At 34.1% G+C, this 25,177-nt stretch overlaps 1 protein-coding gene across 2 annotated transcripts in view; it reads left to right on the forward strand.

The window, feature by feature from the left end:
* The window catches only part of MYOCD (myocardin), a 63,282-nt gene extending 47,250 nt beyond the window's left edge, over positions 1-16,032 (forward strand). Inside the window, exons 7-11 of one of the 2 annotated variants that reach the window (XM_049776847.1) lie at positions 975-1,913; positions 5,196-5,339; positions 6,302-6,430; positions 9,040-9,097; positions 15,357-16,032. In XM_049776847.1, coding sequence (XP_049632804.1) covers positions 975-1,913; positions 5,196-5,339; positions 6,302-6,430; positions 9,040-9,097; positions 15,357-15,913 — 1,827 coding nt within the window. In that variant the 3' untranslated portion in view covers positions 15,914-16,032. The remainder of the gene's footprint in view (positions 1-974; positions 1,914-5,195; positions 5,340-6,301; positions 6,431-9,039; positions 9,098-15,356) is intronic. The other variant, XM_049776848.1, reaches the window with a different exon arrangement.
* The last annotated feature ends 9,145 nt before the right edge of the window (positions 16,033-25,177 follow it).

Consider the following 25,177-nt stretch of genomic DNA (forward strand, 5'->3'; position numbering starts at 1 on the left):
TAGATTTAAAGATGCATAGTAAGTTAGCAATAATGATCTCAAGGCAACATAATGAGAAAACTAATCCATACAATTAAGTTGGGGAAAGAAGTTTGGAAGAAAGGGGATTTGGATATTTTAAGGAAGGGTAGTAAGTACTCTGGTGATGGGTGCAATGTTGGAATAATGTATAAGAAACCAGTATTAATAGTATTTTAAATGGCAGAATCTCAATAAATTTGTGTTTGGGGGCCACACCCAGTGGTGTGCTCAGAGCTACTTTCTATACTCAGTGATATCACTCCTGGCAGGTTCAGTGCTAGAAACCAAAACCAGGTTAGGTACATACAAGGTAAGCACCCTACCTCAGAACAATCACTCTGTCCTAAAATATTTTAGCAAAATAAATATAATTGTGCAAAAAGAGACTGGAGCAAGTAAAGCACTTGCCTTCCATCACAGATATGCTCTTTTAACTACCTACAGAGTAGAGGCAGAGCAAGTCAGAAAAAGGAGCAAGTCCTGAGTGCTGCTGGGTGTGGCCTAAAAATTTACAAGAAAAGAGAATGGGTTGTAAAATCTATATGCTGTTTTAAGGCTAAGTTTTTTATATTAGAATGGAATGGAGGAACTAAGATGTGTGAAATAGCTAAGGAGATTAACTGTATGGTGAAAAAATAATTATTTTGCAATTGTGAATTGCAAATGCTGATTTATAATGATGCACATCTAAAACTTACAAAATGTTAAAGTTAATTTATTTATTTTAAAAAATATTTGATCAGATATTCATAAATAGTATTGCAGTTAAGGTGTTTGCTTGCTGCATGAGGCAAACTTAAATCCAATCCTGACACTATATATAGCCCTCTGAATACTACCAAAACTGATTCCTGAGCACAGAGGCAACAGTAAGCCATTAATCCCATGTTAGGCACATGTGCTACAAAATATTGACATTAAACAGTACATTAATAGCTCTCTGGTTTCTTCAGGTCTCTGAATTAAGACAGCAACTTAGAATACGAGGTTTGCCAGTATCAGGCACCAAAACAGCGCTCATGGACCGACTCAGGCCTTTTCAGGACTGTTCTGAAAACCACGTGCCAAAGTTCGGAGATATAACGACTGTCACTTTTCCTATTACACCCAACAATGCATCTTCCAATTACCAGTCTTCCTCTACTATCAGTGCCTTATCCAACAGCTTCTATCACTTTGGCAGTACTAGCTCTAGTCCTCCCATCTCACCAGCCTCATCTGATTTGTCAGTGACTGGTTCCCTGCCTGATACTTTCAATGATACATCCCCTTCTTTTGGCCTTCACTCATCTCCGGTGCATGCCTGTGCTGAGGACAGCCTCATGAGCAGCCTGAATGGGGGTTGCATACATTCTGAATTGGATGGGCTTGACTCTGAGAAAGACAAGATGCTTGTGGAGAAGCAGAAGGTAATAAATGAACTCACCTGGAAACTCCAGCAAGAACAGAGACAAGTAGAGGAGCTGAGGATGCAGCTTCAGAAGCATAAAAGGAATACCTGTTCTGAGAAGAAACCATTGTCTTTCTTCTCTTCTCCCATCAAACAGGAAGATACCGTCTCCAGCTGTCCTTTCACATCCCAACAAATATCTGTGAAAAGACAAAGTGATGGGCCAGAGGCCCAACCTTCCATTTGTGACGCTGCTCAACTCCTACCCCTTGGGAACACTCATTTTGTGGAATCCTCAGGTCAAACCAATGTACTTTCTTCCACGTTTCTCAGCCCACAGTGCTCCCCCCAGCATTCACCACTTCAGACTGTAAAAAGCCCTCAGCATATCAGTTTGCCCCCTTCACCAAACAATCACTATTTTCTGCCCTTATCTTCAGGAGCTCAAGGAGAAGATCAGAGAGTATCCTCGCCTGTCAGAAGCCAGGTATGTATTGCACAGGTAGGAACTCCTTGACCCACTTTCCATTACTCTTTCTGCAAGTGGGATATTTATGACATTATAACTGTTATTAGAAAATTCCTGGGGCCTGGCGGTGGCGCTAGAGGTAAGGTGCCTGCCTTGCCTGCGCTAGCCTTAGACGGACTGTAGTTCGATCCCCCGGCATCCTATATGGTCCCCCAAGCCAGGAGCAACTTCTGAGCGCATAGCCAGGAGTAACCCCTGAGCGTTACCGGGTGTGGCCCAAAAACCAAAATCAAAAACAAACAAACAAACAAAAAAGAAAATTCCTGCCTAAACTTGAACAAGTCCCAAACACTACAATCTTCAATTTTCACAATAGGCTAACCCAATTATCTGAGATGGAATTGACAAATTTGTTTTGTAGATGGATAGATGGCTTATTAACTAATATTTTCTTTGGAGGGCAGTGCTGAAATATGGTTTTCTCATTAGAGAGAAGCAACCACAAATAATATATAAATAAATATACATGTCTGTGTCCCAATAAAACTTTATCTACTGTTATGCTATAGATAAAATTTGAATAATAAGGAGTATATTCTTAATTCTTTACTTTTAGGATACATAGACATGAAATCTATCACATATCAAAGGTACTCACCAAGAAAGATAAAGAACAAATACTCTAACCCTGCCATTCTCTCTGTAAAATGGTCTGCATAGTGTAAATACTTACAGAAAACCTATTTAGTACCAGATAAATTTTCTATGGGGATTTATGTTGAAATAAAATAAAAAGTATCTGAAAACTATATTTATATAAAGAGATAGTAAATAAAGTAAATAATTATGTAGTGTATTTGAAAATAATACATCTCATAAAGAAAATAGATGAGGATAATGAAAATGTTTAAACTCTGCCAAGAATATCTGAACAAGCCATCTTTGAAAGAGGTAAAGGAGAAACTATGAATATTTAGTATTAAGAGATCAAAGGCATTGTATACCTGAAATCCAATTATAAATAACTATGATTTTATGGTTATTAAATTAAAAAACATAAAACACATTGCAGACCAAGAGAAAATCTAAGTGTGTCACATGTGTGAAACATTTAAAGGTCAAAATGATCAATATGACTAACATAGAGTAAGAGTGTACTTGTAAGAGAGGGCATGTTCAAAAACTAGAACAAGTTGAGCATCAATCTTCCCTTTTTTCATGAAACTGAATTATTAGAAGTGTCTATGTAAGTCTATCTGAAAAAAGCATATTATTAAAAAGTTCTAAGATCTATATGATTAAAAAAAGGATAGGAAAATATTTCATTATTTTATCTAATAGGAAAATATTTTCATTTTCATCTAATATTCATTAGATAAACACCTGTCAATTTTTAAGAAGCATGTAAATGAGTGATGGTATTGTCACAACCCTATACACTCAAATTTATTATTTTTTCTTTCATTTTTAAAATTTAAACCACCTATTTTCAAACTTATTTATAGGTAAAATTTTTAGTAATATTATGTTCAAGCAATAATCCCATCACCTTCGCATCTTCCCACACTAGGGTTCCCAAGTTCCCTAATACCCAACACTTAAAACTTACATCTTCACTCTGCCACATTGACAGGCACATATTTAAAGTTGTTGAAGTTTAAAGTTTTTTTTAAAGTTGTTGATTATTGAACTTTGGTTTTCTTGTTTTCAGTAGTGTTTACTATATTGTTTGGAAATTTTGCTATACCACTCATAGGCACCATGATGTAAAATATTGATAATGGCAGGATTAAATAATGGAAAGATTAAATAATGCAGTCAACTAACAATTGTGTTGATTTACTGCTTACAAAAATTATTTAAAAACTTAAAAATAAAATTAAATATAGCACAATATGACTGATATGTGATTCTGATATTAGATGATAAAGCATTTGTATGAGCCAGTTGGTCACAAATAAATGAAGTCAAAGACAATTTTAAGAAATAGATTGGATTTAGTAGAAAGAGTATTGCTTTGTTTGTTTGTTTTTGGCTTTTGGGTCACACCTGGCAGCGCTCAGGGTTTATTCCTGGCTCTATGCTCAGAAATCTATGCTCAGGCTCGGGGGACCATATGGGATGCCGGAATTTGAACCACCATCCTTCTGCATGCAAAGCAAACACCCTACCTCCATGCTATCTCTTCAGCCCCCAAGAGTATTGTTAAAATAAGTGGAAAATAAAATGTGTAGAACATGCCGAGAATTAGGATAATTTAATCTTGCAGAGGGAATTATAATTGTATAGTGTTGTAGACACTTATCGTAGAGAGTCTATACTATAAATGCATACATATGTATCTAGTTATATATAAATATTTAAAATATCTGAGTATTAGATAATATTTCCATGGTCCAAAGCATTAGCACTGCATGTATTATGGCCTTATATTAAGCTAACCATGTTTAAATTCCGAGCAAGGCATATTGGCTTTTTTTTTTTTAAAGAAACCTTGCTTTATTTTTTTTCATAGTAATATCTTTATTTAAGCACCATGATTATAAACATATTTTTCAGTTGGGTTTCAATTATAGAAAAGAATACACTCCTTCACCAGTACAACATTCCCATAACCAATGCCTCCCCATCACCTTTCTCCCCCAACCCCTGCCTGTATTTGAGATAGGCATTTTATTTCTTCACTCATTATCATTGTCATGATAATTGTTAGTGTAGTTATTTCCTCTAACTGCACTCACTACTAGTTGTGGTGAGTTTCATATCATGAGCTATCTTTCCCGCCCTCATCTCTATTGTCTCAGGCTATTTTCAATACTGTCTTAATTTTCTTAAATTCCATAGATGAGTGAGATTATTCTGTGTATTTTTCTTTCCTTTTGACTTATTTCACTCAGCATAATAGTTTCCATGTCCATCTATGTATAGGAAAATTTCATTTTCCTAAGGGCTGCATAGTATTCCATTGTGTATATGTACCACAATTTATTTAGCCACTCATTTGTGTTTGGCATGTGGGTTGTTTCTAGAATCTGGCTATTGTATATAGCACTGCAATGAATATAGGTGTACAGGAGGTATTTTTGGCATATTAACTTTTGAGCCCTTCCAGAGGTGATCTCTGAGCATAGGACAGGAGTATTTTCAGCTTTGGCCCCCAAAATAGATTTTCTTTCCAATTTGAGAATTGTGCAAAATAATTTAAAGATTATAAAAAATATATAAAAAGCCAAGATAGGGAACAGTTAGATCTACAAAGGCTGCTCTCAAATATCCTTCAGATGAATATTCATTTTTTCTTCTTTCTATCTTCAGAATTTGGGGACACATGAGAACCATCCTCCAGACCTCTCTCCCCAGCCCCCTAATCTCAACTCCCCCTTTTCTGGAGTCCAAGCAGATAGTAGTCATTGTTCTGGGGGAAATCCTTGTCCTAAAAGCCCAGGTGTATCACAAAAGGTAAGCAACTGAAAAAAATGTTTAAGTTTAGAATGGAATTTCCTTCTTATTTTCTATGGCTCTTGTCTTCCAGAGTGGTTTCAAAAAAAAAAATTTAAATGATATTTACAAGTCCCCTTGTAAAGGACTGAAGTGATTATGTATATAGAGTATGATGTCTTCCAAGGAGTACTTTTCTTATTTTTGTGAGCTTAGAAATCTGTATGTCTAAATGGTCATAACATATTTGTGTAACAATACTGAGAAATCGTTTTTTAATAGGGATAAATATTGGAATATGGGTTAATGAAAAAATAGATCTACAAAACATGTGATGTGTATAAACCTTGGAAAGAACTATTGATGTAGAGAATGCTTGCATTGTGGTGCAATGTCTGCAGAAGAACAAAATTTGATACTTATCAGTGTGTAGAAAAAACTTAAAAATTGGTATACAAGAAAATTTGAGGAGAAATGTTAAGGAGGTAAACATCAAATAACTATGGTAGAGAATACTACAAGCCACAAGTCAGGGTAGATGTCCTTCAGTGATTTGACTGGCCCAGGCATGATATATAACACAGAACTGACTCAATTCTATGTCATTTCTAACTCTGAAAATAGCTGAAATGGTAGAGTAGAGAAATTATAGAAATTACTATGGAAACTTTTGGGTCAATGGGCCAATTTGTATAGAATTGAATTATTTTACTTTATTTTTTTTCTTCATTTCATTTTTCTCCTGAGGTGACTTTCACAGAGGAGGAGAATAAAATGAATCTTTAAGATTCATTCACATTGCTGGACATATCCAAAAAAAACTATATTAATATGCAATATTATTAATATAGAGGAATAATTCTCTATCTTCCAGACCTATATTTTCCTTATATTAATTTTTTCTAAAATTATACTAGTTTCTAAAATAGACACTGTACCTTTTATGATTGATAAATGGATTCTATTTTTGCATTTACCAACAGATTACCGGTTTACACACTTCTGATAAGATAGGGAAAATGTTTTCAATTCCATCTCCAACATTTTCAAAGTCAACTTCAACAATTCCAGAGGCATCACAACCTCCATCCTATGAAGATGCAGTAAAGCAGGTACCATGTTATTTATTATTTATACAAGTGTAGATTGACTAAATAAATGAATTTTTTTATGTTTATTCAACTTTATGTAAGTAGATCCTGATATTGAGTGTATCTGGTGCCTTCAAGATAAAGTGGCAAAGTGTCCAGATACTAATTTTTAATGGTTAGGCATTGGTATAGAATCATAGAGAAAACAGTTTGGGTCGTCTCCAGTTATCTATATTTTTAATGCTAGCTTGGCCACTCATCGATTGTCTCTGTAACTAAGGAGTCTAGGTTATGTAATATTTAATGCACCACTGAGGTACAGAGGGTATACTCAAATGTATTATAACAGGGGCCGGGCGGTGGCGCTAAAGGTAAGGTGCCTGCCTTACCTGCGCTACCCTAGGACAGACCATGGTTCGATCCCCCGGCGTCCCATATGGTCCCCCAAGCCAGGAGCGACTTCTGAGCGCATAGCCAGGAGTAACCCCTGAGCGTCACCGGGTGTGGCCCAAAAACCAAAAAAAAAAAAAAAAAAAAAGTATTATAACAATTGTGGCAATATGTTTTTCATGTATTTCAAGCAGGGAAACACCTTCCACTTGATTTTTCTCTTTTTTGATTAAAGAGGAGTTGGGCCACATCAGTAATGCTCAGAGCTTACTCCCGGTTCTGTGCTTATGGATCCATTCTGATGGGTTTGGAGTATATATATTTGTTACTATATGTAGCCAGGGATCAAATCAAGTTTAACTATTTGCAAGGCAAGCATCCTGCCCGCTTTACTATTCCCTATGATTCTTAACCAAGTGTAATAGCAGTTCGATTATAAGCCTTGAGAATGCAATGCAGCATGGTCCTGAGACCCACTTCTGAAATTACTTGGATGCTTCTAAGACTGCACTTGGTCCCTATTCAAGAGACATATTTTACCAGGGACAAACCAGGATTAGTCATAGGTCCTTTAGTAATACCTTTTAAAATATTTTCTACCTTCAGAGTTGATGGATGCTGGCAAATAGTTATAGTTGTTGAAGTTGAATAAAACCAGAGGTTTGTTGTATTCTCTACTTTTATTTATATTTGAAAATGTTCGAAATAATAAGGGGCTTTAGAAATAGTGCACTGGACTAAGTACATACTTTTAATATGAGACCCTAATTTAATCCACAGCACTGCACAGTACCTGGAGTACTTCCAGTAGCAACTCCTAAATACATTGGATATAAAAAATCTAAAAGAAAAGTAAAATAATTGATATCTTTATATCAAATTGTCTGATCTCAGATAAAGTATGTGTTCAAACAGGAATAACAGTATCAGTTTCTGCATAATGGTATCTCACAGTTCATAATAATTAACTGCAATAAGAGTTCATTTGTCTAGAAAATGTTTTAAACTGGGGAGGAACATTGGGGGGAAAATAACACTTGTGAAAGGATTGGTATTTGTATACCCAAAATGCGATTATGTAAAACAGTAATTCAGCTGACTAAATACAAAATTGAAAGGTAAAAAAAGATGTTTAAGAATGTTAATAAATAAAAAGCTTTCTAATTTATGAAAATTTAGTCTGGCAAAATTAAAACCACATTTCTACTAGACACCTTCCACAAAAAGCAAAGTACCCACATCTTCTTTACACCATAGAATGTATTCTGTATTCTACTTTTTGATTTTTTTGATATTTGAATCAATTACTCTAACATTTTAAGCTTACATGTAGGCATCAAATATTCCCAGAAAATATTCATTATTGAGCTGAGTTCCTATCTTTAATTATTATTGATTCCTGTGCTTATTAGACTGAACTTTTAAGATGAGTGGAAGGCATGTTATTTTATTTTTTTCCCATATCCTTTTCTTTAATATATAAATATCAATTTCCTCTTCATGGATTCAAAGAAACAAAAAGGCTCAGACTTCCATAAATATGACTATTTAACAAGTTGTATGAACCTTATGAACTTTAGGAAAGTTCTGTTCTCCTGATAAATGTCATCATATTTCACAAGCTTTGGCAATGAGGAACCAGAGATCTTGAGACATACCCACTGTATTCAAACAGGAGGCATATTCTACTCATTTCTAAGTGAGAGAAAGATTCACATTATCTATTTATTGTTTAATTGGCTGTTAATTTGGTAGAAATAACCCAAGGGTTCACTGCTGTGTTAAATGGGAAAACAAAATATGACATATATACAATTAGATGTTAATGAAGTCTTTAAAGGGGAGGAAAATTTCACATGCTACATGAATGGTCCTTGAAGATATTTCTCGAAGTAAAATAATCTACTTACATAAGACACATTATAATTGAGGTATCTAGAGTAGTCAAATTCATAGGTTCAGTTTTCTAGGAGATAGAAAGAGAAACTAATGTAAATTTAGTGTCTAGTGAGGACAGCATTTTAACTTTTCAGGATAAAAAAGATGTATAATGTGATTGTTTCATAACGAAGTTTATGTACTTAATGCCACTGAACTTTATACTTTTAATGGTTAAGATGGTAAATTTTTGTTAAATTTTTTTACCATTACTTAAGAATGTATCTTAATTAAACCTATAGTGGTTTCCAAAGTATCCACCTTTTAATTTTCTTTATTTTCTTTTGGTTTATTTGCAATAGCAAATGACTCGAAGTCAGCAGATGGATGAACTCCTGGATGTCCTCATTGAAAGTGGAGGTAAGACATTTTTATGTTACCTCTCAGGAAGTTAATCTCCTGTAAGTGGGAAGTTTTTGTAAGTGGAACTAAAAGTTGTTCAGAGATAAAGCATTCTATCCATGCTTGAAGCAGTAAAATATTTCATACCCCAGGGGCCATGCAGCCAACCCAGAAATGACCTGGATTTGAACTCTGGCATCCTATATGATTCCTAAGCCTGCCAAGAGTGATTTCTGAGAGTAGAACCAGGAGCAACTCCTAAACACTGCTGGTTGTGGCCCCAATAAATAAATAAATAAATAAATAAATAAATAAATAAATAAATAAAAACTGCATACCCCAGATAAAGCACCCATATTCCCTCAAATCAAAGCAGTTTTCAGGGTAACCAACTCCCTACTGTGATTCCTGGCTGACATGCTGCCAATCAAATTCTCTTCGCCAATTTCTGTATGTATATTCTTGAGGCATCATTTCAGCAGTTCTCCAGCAGAGGTTCCCAAGTAGCTGAGCAGGACTTTCCTCATAATTGTAGTACATGTACTACATTCCAGTTCAGTAGAAACTATTGTTCTAATAATCCACTTACAAGACTCACAACTTTAATATGATAGCTGGTGCCAAACACTCACAACTGCAAATTCCTGGTTACTCTTCAGATTTATTCAGACTCAGTAACACATAAAGAATCAAAATTTAAAATTACAAATTTCTGATCATTGCACAAGTTCATTCAAATTTGCCTCAGGTACATTTCAAGGATTTATAACTGCAAAATTCTGACCTATTTAAACATATACCCTAGTCACATCTAGACCTTCATAGATCACCATAAATAATGAAAGGATGGTAGAACTCACACATTCTAAAAAATTAAGATAAGAACCTGGGGAAAAGCTCCTAATACAACAGAATTATTCAAGTTACCTAAAGAAGATATCAAAGCAACAGATCTAGTAATACTTCTATAAAGACCAATAGAAGACAACATCAACAGAGACATTAAAAAAGAAGAAAGATAAAAGAATGGAAATGTTAAATAATGTAGCATTTTAATGTTTTGCAACATGAATAAAACTACTATTTTATATAAATGAAAAAGCAGGAGGATAAAGATAAAGAAAGTATAATATAACTTATATGTAGTATTTTGAATAATTGAATGATGGTTAAATGGGAGTTGAAGATTGAATTGGGACTTAAATGGGGTTTACGTGGGAATTTCTAGATCCCAGAATAGAGTGAAAAGGGAAGAAAGTGAACAAATATGAAATGACAGGGGGCAAGAAAATGGGTCTCAGATGCACTGGTGGTGTTTAGAAAGGACAAAACTAAATCTCTATGCCAGAGACAACAGCAGTAAAATCACAAGACCTAAATGTTAATATCCAAAATTAAGGAAAAAAATAAACAGGCCTATTATGGTGGCAGGCAAGGGTAGGAGGTGGTGGTATAAAATGCACTCTGGGAAAATTGGTAGAGGGAGGTTAAGTCTGTAGATAATGTCCTGAGACATTATATGTCTAAAAATCCAATTATGAATAACTTTGTGAATTCCAATGGTTTAAATAAATTTTTTTCAAAAACAAATGAACATACAAGATAAAAAATATAATAAAGGAGTCTCAATAGAACAATGACAAAAGATAAAGATGTAATCAATGAGTTTCAAGATAAAGCCATAAAAATCACAATAAAAATAACGGAAAAAGGAAAAAGAATTTAAAACAATAAGAGCTTTATGGGCCAGCATCAAGGGAAACAAACATCACATCACAGGATATTCAGAGAATATCCTGAAAGAATATCCTAAAAAAGAGAAAATTTATTGTCCAAACTGAGGAAGGAGTTAGACACCTAGATCCAGAAATATAAACACTGGTGAAGATATTGGTATTTATGAATTTTGATCATGAATAACTTTATAACTATGTAATTGAAAATGATTCAATACTGTTTAATTGAAATAATAAAATAATCTGAAAGAAAATATTCAAAACACAAGGCACATTATAATTAAAATATGTAAATTATAAATACATTTTAAGCTTACAAGAAACAGGATAAATTATTTATTAATTCATTAATGTAAAATTAAGGAATATCAATATTTACTAATCAACTTTTAATGGACAAGAATAAAGACAGTCATACCAATACAATTATAGCTGTGGATTTTAACACCTTCTTTCTCTAATAGACAGACTATCCAAATATAGAGTAAGGATGAATGCAGACTAAGTGAAAAGTTGGATCAAATAAGCTTAATAAATATTGACTTATAATGCTCTATAACTCAAAAATGAATACACATTTTCCTAAATAAAAATGGAATATTTTCTAGACAGACTACATTTGAGGTGATAAAGTGTCAGTAACTCAGTAATATTTAAATAGTAAGATTTAAATCATATCAATCATCTTTTTGGATCACAGTCATAAAAATGCTAGAAACTAGAGTATATATAAATAATAAACAATATGCTCTAAATAAATTTGTATAAATAAAGAACTACATAAGAAAAAATCATTTGCTTGAACATAGCAAGAATGAAGACAGTAGCTATCTACATATTGAACATGGACAAAACAGTACTAAGAAAAGGCCGTTCTAAATTTAAATATAGGCTTAAATCAGGAAATGATAAAATGTTTAACCAATCCAACTTCAAAACTAAAGGAACTAAGAAACCTAAATACAACAAAAGTTGTTAAAAGAAAAGGAAAATTTAAAAACAAAAGGACTCCTCCGCCAAGCTCCAAAGGAAAAGAATGAATGTTGGTATTTCTCAGGCAGGCTGGTCCAGACTAATGTCTGTAACGTCTAGGAAAGAAGGTTGCAGGTTTAGATTCTTTTTCCTGAATGAATTTCAACAGCCCAAAGCCACACCTTCTACCTTATACCCTTACAGAAAGGTCTAGCTTTAAGATTAAAAACAAATAGTATGGGCAGCTAAACCCTCTCAGGTGAGATCTTATTACAGGGTTCAAGAATTTGGGTTTCTTCTTTTGAAACAGGATTGGGCTGAGGATTCTTACTCCACACCTCCAAAAACCCAGTAGCTCGTGCCCACATCTTCCTGCAAGAAAAAATAAATAAAAAAGGCTTGGCTCCTCCACCAAGTTTCAAACAAAAATAATGGCCAGGGAAACATAAATCAATCATTTCAAATTGACTAATGTTGATGAACGTTTTGATAACTCTTTTTCTTTTGTATTGTAACAAGCAATATGAAGTCTATTTTTTGTGTCTTCAAGGAGGCAGGCTATGTTGATGTTGGGGGTTTGGGAGTACTGGTAAAGGGAGGATCACACTGGTAGTGGAATTGGTGTTTGAACATATGTCTGAAACAACTGTATTATGAACAACTTAGTGTTATAATAAAATCTTAAAAAAAAAAAACAAGAAAAAGAACTAAATAGAACTTCAAAGGATAAAATAAGAGATTAATGATCTAAAGAGCTGGTTGTTCAAAAGTGTATAAAATAGACAAATCCTGGGGCTGGCAAGATGGCAAGTGCTAGCCAAAGAAGGACTGCGGTTCGATCCCCTGGTGTCCCATATGGTCCCCCCAAGCCAGTGGCAATTTCTGAGCACTTAGCCAGAAGTAACCCCTGAGCATCAAACGGGTGTGGCCAAAAACCAAAAAAAAAAAAAAATAGACAAATCCTTGTGAAAGCTACCTATAAAAGATGAGAAATTCTAACATAAATTATAAAGAAAATTAGAGTGGAGAAATCACAAGACATAAGTAGGAAAAAAATAAGAGATTGCACAAACAACTTTAGAAATTTACAACATTTTGAAAATCTAGACAAAATGGATAAAATTTTAGAATCTTATAAACTATAGTAAATCAAATGAAAATTAAAAATCTGGTCATACCAGTTATAAGTAAGATTATTTAAGCAGTAATCAAGTCTTACCCAAACACTCAGCATTTCACTTCTTGAAATGTATTCCAAGGGCCCAGAAACACAGTGCAGAAAAGATATGTGCACTCTTATGTTTATAGAAGTACTTTCCAATGGGCAAAAATCTGGAAATAACCCACTGGAATAAAAAAAAATTATGGTGTGTTTACACAAAGGAATACTATTTTGCTATTCGAATAGATGAATCATGCTATTTGCTAATGTGTAAATTAATAATAAAAATTTTATAGAGTACCATGGTTAGTCAGAGGAGGAGAGATAGACACAGATTGATCTTTCATATACAAGATACATAGAAACATAGCTGGAGAATAACAAATGTCCAAGGGCAATAATAGAGAGGAAGATGAAAATTGTTTTTTTTTTTGTTTGTTTGTTTGTTTTATTTTTGGGTCACACCCAGCAGTGCTCAGGGATTACTCCTGCCTCTATGCTCAGAAATCGCTCCTGGCAGGCTCAGGGGACCATATGGGATGCCAGGATTCGAACCACCAACCTTCTGCATGCAAGGCAAACGCCTTACCTCCATGCTATCTCTCCAGTCCGAGAATTGGTTTTCAGTAAGAAATTTGCAACTGGGAGATTGGATAATCAAGGAAGGACAAATATGACAATGATAAAAGTCAGTGGTCACTAGACGAGGACATAGTCCTCAAAAAAGGTAAAGTGATATGGAAGATACCCTATCAGCAACAAAAGTGTAAACCACAGTGCCAAAAGAAAGGAAAAGATGAAAACGTAAGTTCCTTCCATATGGACAGGCTGCGGCATTGAACAGTGGAAGGGAATAAAATGGTGGATGTTGGTGAAGAGAAAAATGTTGAAGAAACTGGTGTTGGAACACACTGTATGTCCCAAACTAAATTATAACTTTAAAACTGTAAGTCACAGTGATTCAGTAAAAGTAACTTAAAAAGGAGTTCCCCAATCGGGCCAGAGCAATAGCACAACAGTAATGTGTTTGCCTTGAATGTGGCTGCCCAGGACGGACCAGGTTTGATCCTCAGTGTCCCATATTGTCCCCTAAACCAGGAGAGATTTCTGAGCTCATAGCCAGGAGTAACCCCTGAGCATCACTGGGTATGGCCCCAAAACAAAACAATACAAAAAACAAACAAAAAATTTAAAAAGGAGTTTTCCAAAACAAATGACAGGGCAGATTTGCTTCATTGATGATGAAGAAAAGAGGAAGCTAGATAAAATAATAAAATAGTATCATAAGACTTTTTCTGAATACATTTGTATGAATATGTATGTATTATGAATATGTATCTTGTTTTCTTACATCTATGTTTCTTTGCTCTTTTATTACATTCTTGTTCTCTTTTGAGTACATACTTATTTCTTTTTCCTTATATATAAAATAAAGTTTTAGTAAAAGCTATCTTGCTTCACAAAATGAATAAATAAAATGGCATCATACAGTGGTATGATTCCAAGTACCGGAGAAATTGTTGCTATGGGGTAATGAACAAGTGAATTTCAAAAATGGAAGCAGAATATGGATTAAAAATAAGAAATTTTGCTTAAAAGTGAGCTTTCAGAATAGTGTAGTATTTGGAGGTAACAAAGATCAAGGTGTAGTCATTGATTATAATTAATAGACTATTAGAGTTAAAAGAGGGTTGTTAAAGAGATAATATTACATTCTGAGGATGACCAAGTCATAGATAATGAAGAATTGAAGTGGTACAAGGCAATGTGTAGGGAATAGTTTGTTCAGTAGGTGAGGAAAAGTGATCAAGAGACTGGAAAATACAGAGAACAGACTCTCAAAACCCCTATGGTGTCAAATAATAAAGCAACAATAACAAGCAGAAAGTACTATTGAATAACATGCAAAGATTCAACTAACTCTGAAGTCAACAATCTTATAATGAAGTCATAATTAAGGGTCTTCAATATATAGCCAGGTATCAGTGAAGATGCCAGTTTAAAGATTTGCCTTTGAGAATTTGATAATCACAAAAAAAGATTTTCAGAAAAAAAAAAAGATTTGGGGGAAAGAAGAAAAGGAAAGAGAGCGGGATAGAAAAATAGTACAGAATGCAGCATATTTGCTTTGTATGTGGCCAACACTAATTCTATCCCTGTTATACCATCTGGTCCTATGAGCACTGCAAGGAGTTATACCTAAGCAGAGAGGCAGAAGTAAGCCCTGAGAACTGCCAGGTCTGGCCCCAAAACAAAATTAGATAAAAACAAAGAATGCTGATGAGATTGAATGATGGGCAATACCCTCTCATAAGTCTTATGTAAGTCATTAATTCCAAAATTTCATATTGTGAGGCATGCTTAGTTTGAAGTGATTTAAGATGACCCAATTTCTTTCTACCAACAGAATTGCCAGCTGATGTCAAAGAGGACCATTTATGTCTTCAAAAAGCTACAAAGATACCTGGAACTTCCCAGAGTCCTAATGCTGACCTCCCTAAATCCTTAGCTTCTTTTGAACCTGCAGTATTGCACCTTTCATTAGATAAATATGGCACTGACAATGACGAAGTTATAGTAAGTTCCCAGAGCCCCTTAGAAAAGGTGAGTGATGTCACCTTTCTGAAAATTGGGAGTGAGGAGCCTTCTTTTGATGGAGTAATGGTCGGATTCTCTGGAAAGGCTGCAGAAGACCTCTTCAATACACAGGAGATCTTGCCTGTTCCTCTCTCTCCCATCCAGACTCAGTTTTCACCCTCTTCTGTGGACAGCAATGGGCTTCCGCTAAGCTTCACCGAATCTCCTTGGGAAACCATGGAGTGGCTGGACCTCACCCCACCAAGTTCCACACCAGGATTCAGTTCCCTCCCCACCAGTGGGCCAAGTATCTTTAACATTGATTTCCAGGACGTCACAGATCTCAATTTGAATTCCCCCATGGATCTTCACTTACAGCAGTGGTAGAATGTCTGATGCAATAGTGCTAAGGAAGACCAATAAGAATTCTAAAGAGGAAAGCACATAATCATAAATACTTACATCATCCAGAAAGAAGGAAAAACAAGTAAAAGGAAGAGGAGAAAAAGGAGGATAGGAAATCAACATAAAGCAACAGTGTGTCAATTGAGGAACAAATAAGTATCTGTATGTTGTAATATTTCCAAGTGTTAAACTAATGATTTCAATAATGGTTCTTAAAATATGCTTTTTCATATTATGATTATCAAGAGAGAAATCTTTTACTTTCTTTCGAAACACAAAATTGTTCTAATTTTACTTAATTTCTTCAACATTGTTGGGCATGATCTTACATTATAATATTTTCTTGTGAATTTTTGAGACATGCTTTGGAAAAATATAGACTACAAAGTACAGGAAGTTAAGACATCAAAGATTAGAGAAGAAATGCACTGATAGAGGCCACTTACTTAATTCAAAATATAGTCCACTTGTTTTGGAGATGGGAATAAAAGGTCATTGGAAGAATAAAATCAATTTATACCTAGGGAAGTAAAATCAACAGTGTTCATTACATACAAATTTCCCATTGAACAGTCCTAATTCTTTATCCAGAACACGTGTGGATATGAGGCCTGTATTGCTCCAGATGATGCCTGACCAGAACATTCCTCTGAATCAACCAGTACTTGAATCACTCAGTGTTTGTGGTGATATGTATTTTGAAACAGGCAGGAGCCTTCCTGTAGTGGAAAATTTTCCATGCAAATTTCCTCAGCTTAAAAGACTGAATGACCATATAATGAGTTTAGATGGATACCACTACCCTTGGGAAGTCAAGAAAAATTCAGGCAGAACTAGAGATAGTTTCATATGTCTTAGCAGTAAATACAATGGGATACTACACAGTATGATTTTTTTTTTACAGAAGCCCATTTTATTTTGTTTCTTTACTTAAAAGTGGATTGGGAAGTCCACCTAGTAAATATTTCTAACATTATACTTTATTTTTGAAGATACCATTTTTTTTTATTTTAAAAACCTTCCAATTGGAAGAACTTCTTAGAGCTAACATACTGCCATAGTTTTGATAAAGCCATAGTCTCAAAAATCTAAAAATCAGGTATGTACAGAATTTTCAGATGTCTGAAAAATTTACTTAAGGAGGTATCAATCACAAAATTTATTATACCTTCATTTGATTTACAATAATTCTTGATTTTACTCTGGTGGAATTGGAAATTATTATATTGTAAAATATTCATTATATTTACAGTAAATGTATTTTAGGATTGGAATTCTGAAATAAAAAACATGCACATTGTATAGATGGGTGAAAAGATCATAATCTAATGTGCATTCCTTATTACCTCTACTCCACAGAAGTTTAAAAAACTAATGCAGTCTTTCTAAAAAAGTCACTGTAGCTCAAATTTACTATTTTATAATGTGCATGCTGTAGAAAGTAGCTATTGTATTTTAACATTTTAAGTCACTAAGGCACTGTTTTCTTTTTTGTAAAATGTATGTTCACTGTGCACTTATGGAGAAAATAACCAAAAATGTGGTGTTTTAGAAGTTCTCTTTTTGTTAAACCAAAGATCTAGAAATCATTCCATTGTGAACTTGTAGACTTGTGTGAACACAGAATATCTTCGGTTAGTGCTACTCTGAAAGCTGCCAGATCTTATTCTGTGGGATATAAGTACATAATATATTAATATATGTGTGTGGATTTACATTAATAAATGCACATACATAAGTATATGCCCATGCACATGGATGTGTATGTCTCTGCAGTTTTAAAGAGTTGATACCAAAAACCTATCATCCTCATTATGCTGTGAATTTATACTTGGCCTTTCTCACTTTGAGTTCTTGATTAGCCATTCAGACTACACATTGCCTCTCTGTGTATGAAAATGGGTCCAACTCAATGACTCACAGCCACTTGCTTACTATTAACAAGAACAACTTGTCAATGAATATGGATGTTAAAAAACAGAACGTCTTCTATATGCTGGAAATGGTAATACCATCTCTTATGAATGAGCATAAAAGTAGCATGAATATTTTACATTCCTTGATTTATGCATAAATTTTCATGTTGTTTTTATGTCAGTCATCAGAACTGAAAATATAGAGGAAATTTACCTGCCTTTGCTTTGAAGAGAAGTGTTGGGAATAAAAACCTCATTGATACATTCCTCACAGCTCTTTTTATATTTTGAAGTTTTATATAGAACTTGATGGTTCATAAGGAATTATGAGTGGGCTGTCCATTTTTTAGCTTCTATGAGAAAAGCTGCAGAATGTAATGAGCCTGTTTTCCCCTCTAAGGTCTTTATGAACTCTTCACAGTGAAGAGCTCACAAATATTAGCACACAGTATGCTATCATACCTTCTAAATTTTAATTGTTCTGCACTCTTTATTGTCATATAGACCTGAACATACTAGCAAGGTAATTCTGAAACTGAAATTAATAGTATTTTATTAGACATAAAATATTACTAAGCTTGGTTTGGAACAAGATGTCCCTATAATTCTGAGGAGCTGATGCTACATTTGAATGAAGGAGCCAGGTTTGATTTAGAATGCAAATTTTAGAAAAGTCTTAGCTAGCTGAGTCTATTTATGCATGTAAACATAATTTTACCAAAGAAATGTATCTGAAAGAATTTCCCAGTCTCTGTCCAGGTCAATTGTTCTGACTAATTGTCAATAATATTTTAGTAAGTTCTCATACATAACATGAACACTGGTAATATGATTCTCCCCTAAATCATTGAACATATGCCAATGATTTAATGGAAAAGGGAATAATATAATGATGAGAATCCTTGGGACCATTCTAATGTTTTTCAAAGGAAGATAACTCAAAATATTTACCAGAGCTTCATCAGTGGGCTCACATTTAAAAAAAGAGAGAAAATCACATAGTTGGGTGTTTGGTAAAAAGCAAGAGATGCATTTAAAAGCCATCAAAGAAGCAAGTGTGTATGTAATGGTTGTGAAAACCCAGTGTTTTGTTTCAAAGTTGGTCTCCTTTGCTCAACTATATATAACCAGAAAGAAATGTGAATTACAAGAAAGAAAAAAAAGAAGCAATGGCTAAATACCAAAGTTGGCATGTGTTTTTTAAATACATATTTTAAATAAAATGTTTATTTAAAAAGATATCCAAGCTTTTTATATTTTTATAAAAAATTATTGTAACAGTGTGATTTACCAAGTTTTCATAATAAGATGTTCAGGCATTAAATGTTCAGATACCAATTCTATCACCAGTGTAAACTTTCCTTCACCAGTTGTCCCTAGTATCCCACCCACCATTCTAGCCTTCCACATTACAAGAACAACAAATTGACTTTATATTGCTTGTCCCAATACAAAAGCAAATGGTAATTGACAAAACTTAGATCAATTAAGAGTCAGTTATGACGATCATTATATCTCTGAGCTGGGTGGTCTTCTCTACAACTTTCCTATCAGATTTTCTATGAGTTTACTGGAATGACTGTACTATGGTTTCGGAAGTATCCAGAAGCTACAGATCTGAAACTGGTGGATTGGCAATTTGATGATGTTCAGTAGTGAAGCTGTGCTATTTCTATAGTGGAGGGCTGCTGGGTGTGGATGTGGGCTGTTGTGCCTTCAGGTTGATAGAGGATCTATATACTCACATTCAAGAAGGGCCAGATCTGCAGTCCAGGTAAGTATATCTGAGAAGCTTCAGCAATAGCATTTATCAAGTATTTTAAATAATATAATAATGATATAATAATATAATTACACTATAAAATATATTTATAGAAAATATAGCATAATTAGGTTCTCTTCTATTTTGTTTGAAGTGAAAAATTGGAAACCTCACAAAAATGATTTGTTTCCTGGGCCAGAGCGATAGCACAACATTAGGGCATTTGTCTTGCATACGGCTGACTTAGTACTGACCTGGGTTCAATCCCCGGGGTCCCATGTGGTCCCTCAAAGTGAAGAGGATTTCTGAGCCCATACCCAGGAGTAATCCCTGAGAGTCACGGTGTGGTCCCAAAAACCAAAAAATATTTGTTTTCTGTCATTAGACACACTTGCATTTTTAATTTCTAGGGAAAAAACTGTGCTTTTAAATATATTTTATTTAATTAAAGTGTCACAAGAAATGCTTTTATTTATTTTTTTAAATCTTCAATATTTTTATCTTCTTTTAACTTATTGGTTTTGATTAATTTTACTTAATGCTGGAAACCATTTGATATTCATTTATTCTACTTACCAACTTTGTAATTTTAATTATATCTTTTATTAATTTTATTAAAAATTATATACTTATCATTAAATTACAAGTTATTCATGATTTGGTTTCAAATATACAATGTTTCAACAGCATTCCCTTCACCATGATTAATTCCTTTCATTAATAACCCTCTCAAACTCATTGACTTTTCCCATTCAGTTTCTACAAGAGATTTTTACATATGTGTGTTACATAAATAATTATTTGCACTTATACCTTTTTTAAATAATTAAAGATTATTAATAATTATGTTTATCTATAGTCTCAATCATAATAATTTTATTACCTTGTACTAATTTATTTTTAATAACTTATCTTAGCACTATGGTTACAAAAATGTAGTTGGGTTACAGCTTTGAACGTACACCACAGCTCACCAGAGTAAAATTCCTGCCACCAATGTTCCCCATTTCCTTCCTTCCCTACACCCTGCCTATTTTTGGGACATGCACTCAATTTCTCTTTCTCACTATCATTATCATGGGAGTTTCAGTGCAGTTATTTCTCTAACTGTATTAACCACTTTTTATGGAAAGTTTCATATATTAGGATGATCCTTCCGGCCTTTAAATCTTTTGTCTCTTGGGCCTGAGCAGTAGCACAGCAGTAGGACATTTGCCTTGCATGTGGCTGACCTAGGACAGACCTCGGTTCCATCCCCACCCTCCCATATGGTCCCCAATGCTAGGAGCAATTTCTGAGCTCATATCCAGGAGCAACCCCTGAGCGTCACCGGGCGTGACCCAAAAAAAAAATTTGTCTCTGAGTATTATCATGCTGTTTTTTTTTTATATCCCACAGATGAGTGAGTCAATTTTGTGTCTATCTCTCTCTCTTTGATGCATTTCACGCTGCATAATACTCTCCATATACATCCATGTATAGACAAATTTTATTACTTCATCTTTTTTTTTTTTTTTTTTTGGTTTTAGGATCACACCCAGCAACACTCAGGAGTTACTCCTGACTCTATACTCAGAAATCGCTCCTGGCAGGCTCGGGGAACCATATGGCATGCCAGGATTCAAACCACCGTCCTTCTGCATGCAAGGCAAAACCCTACCTCCATGCTATCTCTCCGGTCCCAACTTCATTTTTTTAATAGTTGCATAGTAGATGTACCACAAGTTTTTTTTTTTTTTAGCCAATCATCTATTGTTGGGCAACTGGGTTGTTTCCAGAGTCTGGCTATTGTAAATAGCACTGCAATGAACATAGGGAAGCAGAAGGCATTTTTGTATTGTGTTTTTGTGTGCCTAATGCATACCCTAGGAGCTGTAATGTTTAATCACATCAGAGTTTTATTTAAAGTTGTTGTTCATTTTTAATTTTTTTATTGATACCATTGTGAGTTACAGATCTTTCACAGTTGTAGTTTAAACATTTAATGACAGTGAATTAGGGCCATTCCCACCACCATTTCCTCCACTAGAGTTCCCACGAATGCATGCATCCCATAACTCCACGCTTAGCCCCCAGGACTAAAAGTGTAAAAGGTCCATTTTGTATTTAGCTTGTTATAGTTTGGGTCTCTTGATTCTATTGTTGTATTAGGTATTAGATATTTATATCTGATCATCTTTTTTCCACTCAATGCTCCTGAGACTGCTTGGACTCTGAACCCCATCCACAATTTTTTTTCTTTTCTCAATATGTAGGAAGACATAAAAATATGAGGCAGAACAAAGTGATTCAGGTTGTAAGATTTTATATATATATAAAAAGCAGGAGCCTCTATCTAGAATATAAATAAAATTAAAAGAAGGAAAGAGAAAAAAGGGGGAGGGGCAGATGATGTCAACTGTCAAACGACTGACTACAGGCTCCTGGCATGTTGGTTGTCCAACCCAAGGTCTCTCTTTATGATCCCAGTAATAGATTTGCTCAGTAGTAGTTGTCAAAGTCAGTTTTCTGTAGATAGTTATCTAGGTTTTGTTTTGTTTTGTTTTGTTTTGTTTTTTACAGATCCTAATATAACTTCTTTCTTCATGGTCCCAGGAAAAGTTCTGCTTAGACATGGTTGTTGTAGTCTGTCTCCTGTAATTAGAGATCTTGGTTCTTGCACAGATCCTAGGATGGAGCATCTTCTGATTTCATCTGACCATTGACTGACCTTCATCTCTATTACTTTTGGATATTACTACCATGCTATTTTTTATATCCCACAAATGATTGTGATCATTATATGCCTATGACTATCCCTCTGACTATTTTGCTCAATATTACTCTCCAAATTCTCCATATATACACAAGTTTCATTACTTCCTTTTTTGCTAACAGTAGCATAGTATTTCATTGAGCAGTAGATTGTGTCATTTCCACTCATCTGTTTTAGGGCACTTAGGTTGTTTACAATTTCTGGATATTGTGAATAGTACTATGATATAATAGGAATGAGAGGGCTTTTCTGAATTGTGTTTTGGGAATGATATAATATATTCCTAGGAGTAGTATTGATGGGTCATATGAAAGTTTCGTTTCTAGTTGTTTAAAGACACTACTTATTGTTTTAAAAAAGGCTGGACCAGGAAACATCCCCACCAGTAGTGAATAAGATAACCTATCTTCATACGTCCATGCCAGCACTGGTAGTTACTGTTTGTCTTGAAGTGTGCCAGTATCTATGGTGTATCTATTGTTTTGATTTGTAACTCCTTGTTGTAAAGCATTTTTTCTTGAGCCTTTTGGTCATATGTATATCTTCTTTGAGAAACTTTCTATCTCTTCTTCCCATGTTTGGATGGATTAGATAATTTTTGTCAAGCTCTACCAATGTTTATTTATCTTAAATATTAGCCCCTTATCAGATGGTGTTGGGTGAATATATTCTCATATTCCATGATCAGTCTTTGTATCCTGGTCACCATTTCCTTTGAAGTGCAGGAGCTTTCTAGTTTAATCTAGTCCTACATATGTTTGCTTCTACTTGCTTGGTCAGTTGAGTTATTCTTAAAGATGTTCTTAGCTTCAGTGTTATAGAGGGTTTTATCTATGTACCTATGGTTTCAGGTCTGATATTAAGGTCTTTAATCTATTTTGATTGGATGGCCTTAAAGACAAAGATGTGGGTTTTTAATATGTAGTTTACCAGTTCTCCCCACACCACTTATTAAGGAGGCTTTCCTTGCTCTGCTTCATATTTCTTGTTATCTCATCAATGATTAATTGATCTTATACCTAAGGGTCATTATCAATATATGTAAGTCTATTCCACTGATCTGACAATACATCTGCCATTATTCATTTATGCACTTTAACAAATAAAGTTTTAAAACACAGTTAAAAATAGGGGCGAGTGGTTCCTCTCATCATCTTTTAATCAAATATTGCCTTGGCAAGTTTTGGAGGTTATATTTCCATTAGAATTTTAGGAGTATTTGATCTACTTTTTTAAAATGACATAAGTATACTTATAGACATTACATTAAATCTGTATGATGCTTTGAGAATTGCTGTAATTTTACTTATAATAATCCTTACAATCCATGAGCAGGAAAGGAGATTCCAATTCCTTGTGTACTCATTTGTTTCTTGAAATCATAGTTTGTATTTTTGTTGTATGCAGCTTTCTCAATTTACTTATGTTTCTTCCAATGTACTTGTTTTTTTGAAGCATAATTGTAAATGGGATTTTTTGTATCTCTTCTCTTTGATTTTTAATGTATATTACCCATTATATACTGCCATTTCTGTTTTCCACAAATACTGATCATTTGGATCTTCATTCTAATTTGTGTCCAAGAGTCTATTGAAAAAATAAACAAGACTGATAAACCACTAGTAAAATTCAAAAAGAAAAGGAGAGATAGAAACTTAATAAACCAAATAAGAAATGAAAAGGGGGAGATTAGTACAGATTGTACAGAGATTTCAAATGTAATCAGAGACTAATAAAGAAACTCTATGCCACAAAACATGAAAATCTGGAAGAAATGGATAAAAATTTTGACTGTATAGCATATTTAAACGGACCCATCTCTACTGAGGAAATTAAAATGGTAATTAAAAGTCTTCCCAAAACAGAAGCCAAGAACCAGATAGATTCACTAACAAATTAACTAATGAATTCTTTAAAACCTACCAATACCTTTCAGACTCTTCATGAAATTAAAGAAAGAGGAACACCCCAAATAGTTTTTATGAAGCTAATATCACCTTGATAACAAAACCAGATAAAGATGCTGCAAAAAATAAAGCTACAAACCAATACCTGATGAACACAGATGCAAAGGTCCTCAACAAAATCCTGGCAAATAGGATCCAACACCTCATGAAGACACATACCTTGCTCATGAATAGGGAGGATTATCATATTAAAATGTCAATTCTTCCTAAAACAATATATAGATTTAATGCAATCCCTCTAAGTATACCCATAACATTCTTCAAAGAAGTAGATCAAACAATCCTGAAATTCAACTGGAACAATAAACACCCATGAGTAGCTAGATGGGGAAATGGGAAATGGGAAAGGAATATGGAGGTATCACTTTCCCGAACTTTAGATTGTATTACAAAGCAATAGTCATTAAAGCAGCATGGTAATGGAATAAAGACAGATCCTCAGATCAATCGAATAGATGAATATTAAGAGAATGTTTTACAGACATACAATCAATACATCTTTGATAAAGGGACAATAAAAGCAAAATAGAGCAATTAAAGCCTCTTCAACAAGTGGTGCTTGACAACTGGTCAGCCACATACAAAAAAAGCAAATTCAGACCTCCATCTAACATGATGTAGAAATGTCAAATTTAAATGGACTAAAGACCTTGATATCAGACTCAAATCCATAAAGTATGTAGAACAACACATAGGTAATACTCTATGAAATTGTGACTACAGGCACATGCAAGGAGGAAATAGCACTCTTCAAACAAGTGGAAGTGGAGAGAAAAAGATGAGACTATATTAATTTGATAAATTTCTGCACCGCAAAAGAAATATTGGCTAGAATACAAAAGCCAT

The sequence above is a fragment of the Suncus etruscus genome, chromosome 7 (assembly GCF_024139225.1).
Source record: "Suncus etruscus isolate mSunEtr1 chromosome 7, mSunEtr1.pri.cur, whole genome shotgun sequence".
Taxonomy (NCBI): Eukaryota; Metazoa; Chordata; class Mammalia; order Eulipotyphla; family Soricidae; genus Suncus; species Suncus etruscus.